The following is a 12,837-nucleotide window of genomic DNA, read 5'->3' as shown; positions in this document are numbered from 1 at the left end:
TTGTATTATGTTAATGCAACATCATTTGTCATTATAGTAATATTATTTTATTGTTGCATTATTAATATAAACTAAATGACACTCTAAAATGTGTTGTCCTAAACCTTGTATCTAAAAAAAATTTTTTTAAATGAGTGTTTCAGGATTTAACAATAATCTTTTTTCCTTTTCCTGTTTTAAAGAAAACAGAAACTACCTCTCTTAATTTGTGGAAAAAAATTGAGCCTATAGTTTGATTTAGCGGTGAAAAAGAATAAAATATTTATAAAATACAACAAAATGGGGTGGTTTTCCTTTCTACTTAGTCCCTAAGATAACTTTTCAACATCCAAAGTAAAAACATCCAAAATTTTAAAAAATTATAATTAGCTCTTCTAAAGTAATTGAGAAAAATTTATTTTCTTTCAATTTTCATATTTACTTATACTTTCAAAATAAGATACTTGTTTTAAATCTATCTAAAGGTCTTTATGTTATAGGGAAGGTAGCAGTACTGATAGAACGGGGTCCATATTTCAAATGCTTGCTATATTCTTTATCAATGTCTGTTAGTCCCTACCAAAAGTCAACACCAGTTCCTATTTATCACCATTCAAACCATAACTGAATAAGAAACAGATGATATAATGCATTTAGTCACAAAATATTAATGTAGAGTTCTAAAAGTGACTAGATGGTCTGTTTTTGGCATGTCTACAAGAAAGTTTGTTTTACATAAATGGCTTTTCTGCAAATTTGAAATGTGAATATATTTTATTTTTTCCCAGTGAGTACACAATACACAATTCTTTGACAATACTATTAATCGATTTTATGCCAATTTCTTCTCTGCGCTAACAACATCAAATGAAACACATTAAGATTTTGGACGCTGCTTGGTGACTTAATTAAAACTATAATTTAAAAAAAATCCATCTATAAAACAAAGTATAAAAAGTCTACCCACGGCCACAAAATCCCTTTTCTTGCAACACTTTAAAATCACAACAAATGCTTTTGAAATTATGAGATTTTAAAAAAAATAATGAATTGAACATCATTTTTTTTTTTTTAAAGCATGGTGTTTCATTTGAAGTACACATTATAGAGAAGCAAAATAATGTGGAAAGACATGTTGCTTTAAAACAGTTCTTGTCATGGAATTCCACAAACAATATACAGAAGCAGATGAACAAATTAGTGAATGTTATGTTTCTGCATATCTTTAATACTGATGCAGTTAATTCCCAGCAGTGAAGATAAACCACAGTTTCAAGCTCAAGGGTACTGTTACCATTATATTGTCAATGGACAATTACATAAATTTATTGAAAAGAAATTGGGAGGTGTTCCATAAAAGCACATTGCAAACTTTCAACTCAAATCCTATTGAAAACATATTTAAATACTCAGAGCATTAAACTATGACATAGAACACCATTAAATCTTTTTTGTACTTAAAACAAGTAAACTTTGCATGGTTTTACTTTTCCTGGTTGTGTGATATCTTATGCATTGGTTTTGAATTTTCTATATCCTCCCTTGAACTGGATTCAAATCCTGTGAAGGAGTCAATTCTTTTCATGCCCCTGTACTATCCCACCTTAATTTAAAAATTGTATGGAACATGTTTGGAAGAAGGGTAGGGCGACGCCACCTGCATACACTGGTGTACCTGAGTTTGGGCATCAATACAGCTATTTTCCCAAAGAAGACTTTTCCTGTTGTGAATGGAGCTGTGCTTGTGCTGGGCATGACTGCATAGCAGCATTGCCTATGCGTGCAAGATCAGATTACGTTCTCTCTCACCCAGATTCTCTTTTGCAGTCCTCATGCAGGCCTCTGTTTAGACCTGCGAAAGAGCGAGCTTAGTGAATTTCTAGTCACGTTGATTGAATCAGCGATGAAATGAAAACCTGCCGTGGTTCTCATACGTGTTTGTGTTTCTCTGTTGACATCTGACTCACACTGATTAGGAGCTTTTTACATGTAGCAAGTTGACAAAGGTTTTTAATTTCTAATAATTGTTTCTGAACTCTTTTTAATAGCTACGACATTTTATTTTGCCCTCAATCTACTTAAGGGTGATATTTTGGGAGCATAATATGACTGCACATTTAGTTTAAAACCAGGTTTAACAGGCAACATGGACTATTCTAAAAGAATATTGCAAGTAACCCCAAGGTTTGCACTGACATAATTTTAACTATAACAGTTAATTTTTATATGCTGAAGATAATCAGGAAGGTAGGATGCTATGCCCATGTTATGCCAAAAGTCATCTGTATATACATACTTCACTTCGAAGCCTTGGTTTATTAATCATCGACACCTACCAGTTGCCAGGGATCAAAGGTTATGTGTTACGTATGTAATGAACTAAGGCTTTAGACTAAACTGGGTCATAGAGAACCTAAAGAGGTATCACAAAACCTCTTCAAAATTTATTTGCCTTTAAATAGAAAGAGGTTATGTAGGGAATTGCATAAAGAGATATTTAAAGTCCTCACATCCTAAAGTTGTGAATAAGTATGTATTCAGTCTTCGTAGAAACTTTTCACCTTCCTCAGTCTCCTTGTCCCAGAGAAATCAAACTGCATTAGAATTCAGGCACTGAGGGTAGAAAGTTGATAAAGGGTTTAATAACTGTGTCTCAGAATTCTTTTTCTCTTCAGTGAAGAAATAAATTACATGACACCAAAAAGCTGTTGGGGCCCATGAAGAGCATTATATCCTATACTTGCCTGTGCAGTCTCAGGGAATAAAAAAGATGGAAATGTTTAATTATGTTAACCCTTTGTTATAACAACATGACATAAGTTGGTTACTGAGCCAATAATGCGTGGAGTGTGAATTGTCATTCAAAGGGGTCCCCTATTTTAGAACTGATCCTAATTACGTTGAACATTTTTTAGATGTACCAACCACTGAACTTATCATAGGAAAAATTGGAGAACTTATAGACAGAAATAGAATTTAAGATTGTGCGGGAAACACATGGGAAAATGTCACAAGTGGAAATTTCAGGAAGGTCCTCTTCTACTTGACTGATTGACTATACATGTACAGTAGCTAACATATATTTTAAAATCACATTTATTCTGAGCATACATAACTAATGTTCAGGAACTTCTTGTTGTCAAAGTCGTGAAAAGAAATGAGGCAGGACAATTATTAATGTCCACTTACAAGGTTTGGTTTTATTTAAAAAGTTTATAAACATGCATTTTTTTCTCCTTTAATTTTTTTCTTTTCAATTTACTCATTCAAAATGGGTCAAACGTATTTTAGTTGGTAGCCAATTTCTGAGAATGTACCATAAAATATTTATTCCAATAAATCTACTTACTGTGAACTGAACATACTCTCAGCACTGCTTTTTAAGCACGTACAATTTGGCTATACATTGGGTGGCATAAACTTCACTTCTTAATCAAATAAAACACAAATTGTATATAGATTGTATCACTTTTTAAGTCATGAATTTAAGTGATGCAGCTCTATCCTCTAGTGTACTGTACATGTATTAGAAAAATGAAATAAAATATTGCAATAGAGTTCTTATTTGGAAACAGCTCGAGTATGCCCTAATAACAAATTGCTTCTTTAACTATTTGCTAGATATTCTAGAGTTCATTTTGTTCACTTCCTTGGGGAATTTCATATTATATTCTGACTTAATGATTTGGAGAACTTAATTATGATAATTCAGAAAGTGTTTTTTAAAAACTGTAATTATAAATACAGCTCTTGTGAAACACCTTAATTTTGCTTGTTGTAATTCTCATATGGGTCAATTACAATGACAGGTAAAATTGATTCTAAATAAAACTTTTATTTCTTTTTTTAAGCAAATTTATTACATCTTTGCTACCTGCATCTTTTAATGCATATTCAATCGTAAGACTTAAACTACCTTTTGGTGACCCCTGCTTTTGTTAATAGTAAAAGCCACCTTTCTATTATTTTTTTTTATTGACTCAGTCCCTGATATTCAAAGAAGACTTTGCCAACACCATTGTTCCTTTGCATCTTCCTATTTCTACACCCCAACTGAAAACCATCTAACATAATTTGTTACAACCATCATTATCCAATCTAGCTTACAGTACAGAAACTCCCTTCACATTCAGTCTTTTTCTTCATGTCATGAGGAGTAGAGATTTGTGCTTATCACCAAATAAAATTGCAGTGCAAAATTTAAACATAAAAGTTACACAATTAAAAGTTAATATATGGCACCACAGCCTATTAATTCACATATAGTACAACAGACCAATAAGAACAGACAATAATATGAACAGAGCTAAAAAGAGTGAGCTTGCATAGCAATGCACAAAAGAAATTATATACAGAGGAAAATCCTTTTCTTCCTGTAGGGCGAGTTTTGTTTTTCCTTTCTTTTTTATATACTCCTGACAAGAAAGAGTTAAGGTGGGTGGTGTACTTAAGAGAAGAACACAATTAAAATATCTGTGGGATATGTGTGGCTGTGTGTCTTTACATTGCATTTACAGTTCTTTTAATAGTACATAAATAAAGAAATTGTTCATTGCACTGTTTAGTGTCATCAATTCCATGAGTTTGGACCTGATGGTCCTTCAGAGCAGCTTTGTATGTCTCCTCTCAGTTACTCTAAAAAGAGAGAAAAAAACAGAAATAAATTTTAAATTTTAAATTGAGCATTCTACTTTTCTGACCAGCATAACCAAAAGCAAAGCAAACAGATAGTTAATAAAAGTAAGGTATTCAGATAGATTAGTTTGTGAATTTAAGTAATTTTACTTGAAGGAGATGACCAAAGAGTAAAAGAAAAGAAATACCATAGAGTTTGTAAATTTAAACACCCACAGAACTATTTTGGTACTCCTGTGAGTCTTTCATTGCTTAAAAAAAAAAAAAAAGTTAAAATAAAAATTTAAGTAGCTATGAATTAAATTAAAATTCTAAACAAATCTTAACAATAGATTAGCAATAGTCAACAACGACAACTGAGATCATTAAATAAATTTATAGTTTTGAAATTATTTCTCTTTTCATCATCTCACAGAATCCTCCAAACAATCTATGATGTGAAGGTAATGGTAATGCTTTTTCTGATGCGGAAATAGACAGATTAGAAAGACAGATTACTTTCTCATGTCCAATAACAAGTTAAGTGGTTGAGAATATTAGAAAGAGGGCTGTTTTCTCAGCAGTGCTTTAAAGCAGACTTCAAAGAGGCAGGTGGAAATATTCAGCAAATATATTTCTGATAATGAAAAGTTGAATTGTAACTTTCCTGAGGAAATTAACATAAGGCACTCAGTGTTTTTTGCTGTGACATTCTTAACTTTCCCTATTACCCAGTACTTTATATTTAGAAAATTAATTATACTAACTACTTGTGCCGGCTTTTATTCACATATGGAAATTTATTTATAAAATGTTATTGCAGCCAAAATATTACAGATTAATTAATAATCAAAGTTCAACTCTTCAAGAGTGACCACCCAAATTTAAAAGTAAATAAAGAGCAACTTAAGAATGAGGAATTCCTTAGAAGTTTCTTTAAAACCACCAAAAGGCCAACGTCTCCCCTTATTTATTGTGTTCAGTTAAAACGGCAAAGAAAATGACAAATACGCATTTAATATCACTCATAAATATTAATTACCTAACTTAAAATAATTTTCATAGCATAACTCAAAGTTAAAATAGCAGGAACATTGATAAAAACGGGCTGCGATAAATATAGTGATGGCCCAAGTTATGACCAAATTTGTTGAAAATTGCAATTGATTATTTTTGTAGCAGAGCAAGTTTTCCAGTAATCTGAAACTCATTTAATACGGCAATGTTATTCATCCAATATTCTTTCTGAATCACAATAGCCTCTTAAATGACCTACAGCACTTACATAATTCACCTGTAAACTGTCCTTGACTGTTGGAGCCCATATATCCTATGTCAAGAAGGTCACTGGCATTGCGCTGGTGGCCTGCTCTCAATACTTCGGCTTTCCTAGGTCCAGTGGATCCTTTAGAAGAAGCGGTTCCTGATGAACTGTGGCCACCTGGAGATGGGAAATTGGGCTTGCTGTAGGGCACCAATGTCTCCTCTGAAAAAGAGGAAAAAAAAAAAACACAAAGGGCTAAGTTGAACAGTAACATGGAGGCAAACTAAACTTAACTGTTAAATATTACAGTGTGAATGGCCTACTTTACCATTTCATTCTTTAGTAAAATTAAAATTATGAGTTTTAATCAGAAGCGGATATTAAAGAAATTTCTACATGCAAGCAACATTTCCTATAATAGGAACTGAAGCAGAATTAAATTAAAAGAGATCTTGGGATAAGTACGCAATGTTATATATTATTTTCCAAATTTAAATTCATTATAAAAGAGAGCTGCATACAATGAACTACAAAAGCATATCTGAGAATAATTTCTAAAGTTCAATGAGGCTCCAATCTGATTTTCCCATTAAGACTGAAGAAACATGGTTTATGTTTCAGCTGAAATTATGGCAACATTTTCTCAATTGATTTAGATAAATAACAATATATTAGTTAATTAAATAAATGTTTAAAATTTATGTTGCTTTTTGAGACAGAAATACATTATTTAAAGGGCTGTGTATTTCCTTGAAAGAAAGAGAGCAACTCACACATTTACATAAATACTATGCTAATATTATTTATACAGATTGTCTCTCTACAAATAACTCATGACATATATTACAAATAATAGTTTAAAAAATATTTTTTCTTTTCCTTTCTTCCCCTTACTCCTTCTCTTCCTCTCCACACCCATCCTCTCTGCTTTGCACTTTCTATGTATGGGCTATTATTCCCTGATTAATGCTGACTGAATTTCCTATTCCTCATCTTATATAGTCTTTAATGACAAGAATCACATAATTTCTCTCACAGCCTGAATGGTGTAACCTTTCTAAATGTTTCACTAAACCTAGCTATTAAAATTATCATCTTCTAGCCCTTGCACAAATGACATTTTCCAAAAACTTGAGCACCAAGTTGTGACAAAACATAGTTATGGAAAATGAATGGAGAGAGGCCTACCTAGAAAAGATTGAGTCCAAATGAATAAGTGACAGGGCATTTTTTTCAAAGACTGTATGTATGTGTATGTGTGTGGTTCAATACTCAATGAATCCTGACATGAGGTGTCTCAGAAAATGCATTTATGAAGCAGGCTCCCCACCTCCCACCCACCATCCAAAATCTACAAACGATGAAATTTATTTCTGTGACATTTCCAAAAACCTTGATTTATAAAAAAGAGCATTTCCCATAAACACATTAACAATCAACTAAATCAATCAACTGATCAACAGTTGGAGAAAGTGCAAGCCCAGTTTGACCTTATCTAAGGAGAATTCTGTGACTGGGTATTTTGTTGTTGTTGTTGTTTTTGCAACTTTGTAATTTCAATGAATGCACCTATTTGATGTGAGTTCTCCTTTTGAATGACTAGTTACTTCAGTCAAAATGAACAAACTTGCTGAAGGCAGAAATTAAACTGACACAAAAAGGAAATGCAGCGATCTTAAAAGTACTTGACATAAACATTAATAAGCAAAAAATAAAATTTTATACTCAGGAGTGTAGACGAAGCTTGGAAGTCTATTGGGATCAAAGACTCTATAGAAAGGTTGACTTGAGAAACAATGCCCATTGGAATCAGCCTTAAGGCAGGTACTGACAAACTCCGCTAAGGAATTCCAAATCCCATTACTGATCTAAGGCAAATGTATTTCAGATGCTCTTAAACAACTGCCATTTCTAGAATACCTGGTAGGAAAAGAAATGGTAACAGTCCACGCTTTCTTGGGACTGTGCAGAACACACCTGATCCGACACCTTGTTTGTGTGGGGCTTTCCGTATATCTTCTTGGCGTTCTGTGGAGTTTATCCATTCCTGCGTTTGTCGCTGCCACTCTAGGGAGGTTCTAGCTGGACAATCCAATGAGCTCTTTGTGTCTTCTAAGTTGGATGCATGTTGTCTCTCTAGAGAGCTTCCTTTTCTCTCTGTTGAGTTTTCCATGTTACCAGCATGCTGGCTCGGGCCTATTTGCTGCCTTAAACCCTGACCTGGCGGGGGATCTGGTGGTGGTGGAAGATCTAAAAATTTTGAATAATGTTTAGAATGGACTAAAATTTTAATGAAAAATACAGATTTTAGTTCAAGTTGAAGAAAACCTTTGCCCTCATACAGGTATTACCCATACAAAAGAAATTTCGGAAAAATAAAAGTCAATTATTTATTTTCAAAACTCGTATTATTGATCTCTCTGCTGTCTTTTGGCCATAGCATCATTGAAACAAAATTGACTAGTTTTACTGAATAGTTAAAGAGTTTTCAGTTATATGCTGAGGATATCACTCAAGGTGTAAAGGGCAGTTCATGGTTTATAGTCAACAATCCCTTGTCCAACCCTTCTTCCCCAAAGTAGAAATACCATGACGCAAAATAAGATCGCTAGAAATTCCAGAAGCTGTGTTAACAAAAGGCCCCAAGAACAAAAGCTCTCCTGCCAATCTCCATAGAAAATGTCACCCTCGGGAAATTTAGAACTATATGCCATGTCATATACAACATATGACTGCCTTTACCCATGTATATGGCACTTTTAGCAACATTAAGCTAACATTTATTAAATGCAATTAACATTCTGCTTGACAACCAATTGTGGCTGTTCGTTTCATGAGTTAGCTAATGAGTTACAACTAATACATTATAATCTTCCAATGTATTAATTGTAATAAGTAATAACCAATGTTCAGAATAAAGATTGAATGTGTTTTATGGTACTAGAATAGGCAATGCATCACAGAAATTTGAGATATGGTAGAAGAGACACTTTTTCAGAAAAGCTCTTTAAATACCAGATAGCAAAAAAATTAAAGTTTCAATATCAACTAGCTATTCATCTCTTTTTTTATTAACTCTTCAGATTGCAAGATCTTTATATTTTGTATGTCTTCAATTGTGAAATCATAGTCCTTTCTTTCACTTTTAAGTATGTATTCTTAGTTCTGAAATTACTTTGCTGAAGATTTTGAAATCTTCTGAACATCAATTTGGATCATTTTCTTCTCATTTTTCTTGCATGCTATTGTAAACTTCTTTGTTCACCCTTAGAATATTTGTAATTACATTATTTTTCATAAAGGCCAAATATATAAAATATACATTTATTTCATTAATAGAGGATATTGTACATAATGTAGTCAATTCTTGCTGATGCCATTTTCGTAAATGTATTCTCCTGTTTCTAATGATATTCTGTTTGTGAAGCTTAGAAGGAAAAAGTATAAATTTCTTGTATGCAAAAGATAGCTCCCTTAATAGACAGCTAAGCTGTCCCTTTCAGACTTTAAGAAGCTTTAGACTCTGTTTTATGTGCAAAATGATATTATCCTCCATTGAACTGGTAATGTTGGTCTCTGACACATTTCTTCTGAGTTCCCAAACTGGAGCAGCATAGCCAGTTCTTACATATGCCCTCATGTTAAATTATGAATTGCTTATAACTGAAGGGAATAAGGTCTCTGTCTGGGAGGATAAAGTTGGATTTGGAATATTTCTGCCACAATGAAGAGCTAATCTAATATTGAGATATCTGTTTGTTGGATAATCCCATGAGTTTGGTGTTTCCTTCATATTCAATAGTACTGACTTCCTTCACTATATGTTATTATAAATGCAAATTAATTATTTCATTTGATTTATTGAACTTAGACTGCCAGTGAAGAGAAATTATTGTATTTGCTTCCAAAATAACTTATCTTGTCATTGATTTTTATTCTCCATCACAGAAACTTAATTTTTAAAATGGCCAAGACAGCATCTGCTTATGCCAGCTAAAATTCTGATTACTATATAATTTAACCTAAAATTATATAGCTTCATAATTAAGTAATATCTTTGGAGTTTGTATATTCTAAGAAGAAAGGACATTACATGCACATGGAAATAAACTTATTGGAAAAATAAATGGGATCAAGAATGGTTTTTAAGAAAATAAAAGTATGTAATCAAATACATTTACTTAAATTTATTATTCATTTCTATGTTGATTCATTTCAACTAAATCAATTCACTAAACATTCTCTTCCTGGCCTACTGAGGATCAGCTCTTTTCAGGCATACAACAGTCCAATTAGATAGGTGCCATTATTATCTTCCTTTTTTATATAAGAAAATAAAGGCCCAAAGAAATTTAAAATCTCCAGCTTGGATCTTTCCTCCCGTGAACGCCAGACTCATAGAACCAAACTCAGCTCTAGATCATCCTATATAAAATACGCTTCCTCTGCAGTGTTTCTTCTCTCAATTGGTCACAGTTACATTCTACAAATTAGCCAAAATTTCAGAGTGATCTGGTTTCCTTTCTTTATGGCCTATGCTAATTTCATAACAACTCCCATTAGCTCCAACTCCAAAATTCAACCTTTCTTAACACTTCCTTGATTCTCCCTTGGCATGAACCACCATCATCTATTCCCTAGGTAGCTTCCGCAATCTCCACCTTGCCTCATTTAGCACATCTCAACACAGCAGCTAGAGTGACTTTTAAAAAATAAAAACATAAATAAGATATGTCATTTCCCTGCCTTAAACACAGACACATGCAACCACACATGCACACACCCCATCCAGGGGTTTCCCGTTCAAAGTATGCGCCAGTGGCTAACTTAAAGGTCTAACAAACACTAGCCCTCGTTAGCTTGCCTGACTTCATTTTCTACCTTGTTACTCTCTCTGCTCCAGTCATATCATTCCCCTTCCTTTTCATCAGACGAGTTCTCAGGCTTTCACCTGCCATTGTCATTTCCTGGAATGACCTTTCCTCAGGTATCAGCATTACTCTTTTGCTTATGTTATTCCACTCTTTTCTCAAATGCTGCCTTCCTGGTGAGGCCTTCCCTGATCAGTTACTTAGAAATACTTCCTCCCTCTACCTGCATTTCTCAACTCCCTTCCCTTTGTTTTTTCTCCAAAACAGTTGACACCATCTTACTTATATTTTCATGTATGTACCTAGGTTGGTCTTTATCTATCTTCCCCAACTAGAATATAAAAAGTCAGGGGATTTTGTCTGGCCCCCATTGTCTATTGTATGGTATATGCTTAATGAGCATTTGAATGAATAGATTAATTAATATGTAAATTTGCTCGAAGGCCAAAGCTACTATATGGTAGAGCTGACAAAGAGCTCCTTCTCTGAACAAGATATTAAGAACCAGAGGAAAAGGGCCAGGCACTGTGGCTCATGCCTATAATCCCAGCACTTTGGGAGGTGGAGGTGGGCAGATAGCCTGAGGTCAGAAGTTCAAGACCAGCCTGGCCAACATGGTGAAACCTCATCTCTACTAAAAATTCAAAATTTGCTGGGTGTGGTGGCACATGCCTGTAATCCCAACTACTTGGGAGGCTAAGGTAGGAGAATCGCTTGAACCTGGGAGGTGGAAGCTGCAGTGAGCTGAGATTGCACCATTGCATTCCAGCCTGGGTGACAGAAGCAAAACTCTCTCTCAAGAAAAAAAAAAAAAAAAAAAAAAAAAAAAACCTAGAGGAAAGGGAGAATAGGCTGGAAAGAAATTAATTATCTGGGGAAAACAGGGTATAGGGTGCAGATCTATCTTCCTTATTTAGCATTGGTCAGTATATTGGCATCCAAGGGTATTATTTGATTTATAAGTCAAATGGAATACAAGATTTAGACTCCACAATGCCTGTTTAAGAGGGACTGTACAAAAGGGAGAAGAACATCTTTAACATGTGTACATTTTTTCAGTCTTTGGGATAGAGACTGACATTTCTCACCATTCATAATCTCTCTTACAGAAGAAGGGGGAGGCTGCTCCCTCAGCCCAGTAGTTAGTTTGACACCACGTGGCAGAGTTGTTGCCAATGAAATCGGAGAAGTGATGTGTGCCACCTGCCATTACAACCTCCCAGCAACGACTCATGTTCTGTCTCCTCCTCAGAAACCATAAAGATCTGATCTAGAAAATGGTGGCATCCCATTACCAAAAAGGCCTATATCTTTACATTACAGCTTAGAAGAGAGCAAACACTATTGTAAAATGTGTGAAGCACAAGTTTTATTGTAAAATGTCTGTACATCCAATGCTGTTAAGCATTAGACTTCCCAAAAATCAACTTGATTTGTACATAAAAATGTTATGAAATGATTCCTGACATATGGATCCATATCATATAAATGCTATGGCATATGCATTTGCTGCAAAACAACAAGGTTCTTAAGGATAATCTGTAGAGTGCCATCCAAAATAAATGTCTTTGCACTGTATCATAATTAAAATGCCTTTGGATTAAGCACTTGGGAAGATATGTGGGCCGAAATTTCCTTTGCAATATTACTACTTCTAATCATTTCTAATCAGAATCATTTTCTAATAACACATAATCCATAACCCCTTTTTGAAATGCTAGTAAATTTGAAAATTTAGAAACCTATTTATTTTTTAGAAAGATAAGCAATATATTGATCATACTTTAGGAGGTAGCTTGCTTTAAGAAAACATTCTAAAAAAGCTTGCAACAAATGTGTTTTAGGAAGAAACAGATCTTTCTTTTGATGATTTATATTTTATATCTTCCCCATATTCTGAATATTATCTTCAAACATTTCTGCAAAACCACAGAAAAATCTATACCAACATTTTTCTCTGTCCACAATATTCACAGCAGAAAAAATATACAAAATTATCAATTATTAGATTTGTAACTAGCATTATCAGTGAAAGTATCCCTTTTTATTTAGGAAGAATTAGATCAACATTACAAACAGTTTTAAGTGCTCAGTTAATCTTCTGAACAT

General features: G+C 33.7%; 1 protein-coding gene across 17 annotated transcripts in view; it reads right to left on the bottom strand.

The window, feature by feature from the left end:
* Positions 1 to 3,150: 3,150 nt before the first annotated feature.
* Positions 3,151 to 12,837, bottom strand: part of ROBO2 (roundabout guidance receptor 2) — a 1,294,416-nt gene continuing 1,284,729 nt past the window's right edge. For 9 of the 17 annotated variants that reach the window (XM_074389494.1, XM_074389495.1, XM_039480473.2 and 6 more), the window contains 2 exons: positions 5,879 to 6,079; positions 3,151 to 4,614 (listed from right to left, as the gene is read on the bottom strand). In XM_074389494.1, coding sequence (XP_074245595.1) covers positions 4,613 to 4,614; positions 5,879 to 6,079 — 203 coding nt within the window. In that variant the 3' untranslated portion in view covers positions 3,151 to 4,612. Of the gene's footprint in view, positions 4,615 to 5,878; positions 6,080 to 7,834; positions 8,108 to 12,837 lie in introns of all 17 variants that reach the window. The other 8 variants (XM_074389491.1, XM_074389492.1, XM_039480471.2 and 5 more) reach the window with 3 other exon arrangements.

The sequence above is a fragment of the Saimiri boliviensis genome, chromosome 18 (assembly GCF_048565385.1).
Source record: "Saimiri boliviensis isolate mSaiBol1 chromosome 18, mSaiBol1.pri, whole genome shotgun sequence".
In the NCBI taxonomy this organism is placed as follows: Eukaryota; Metazoa; Chordata; class Mammalia; order Primates; family Cebidae; genus Saimiri; species Saimiri boliviensis.
This window is presented reverse-complemented; position numbering and strand designations above follow the sequence as displayed.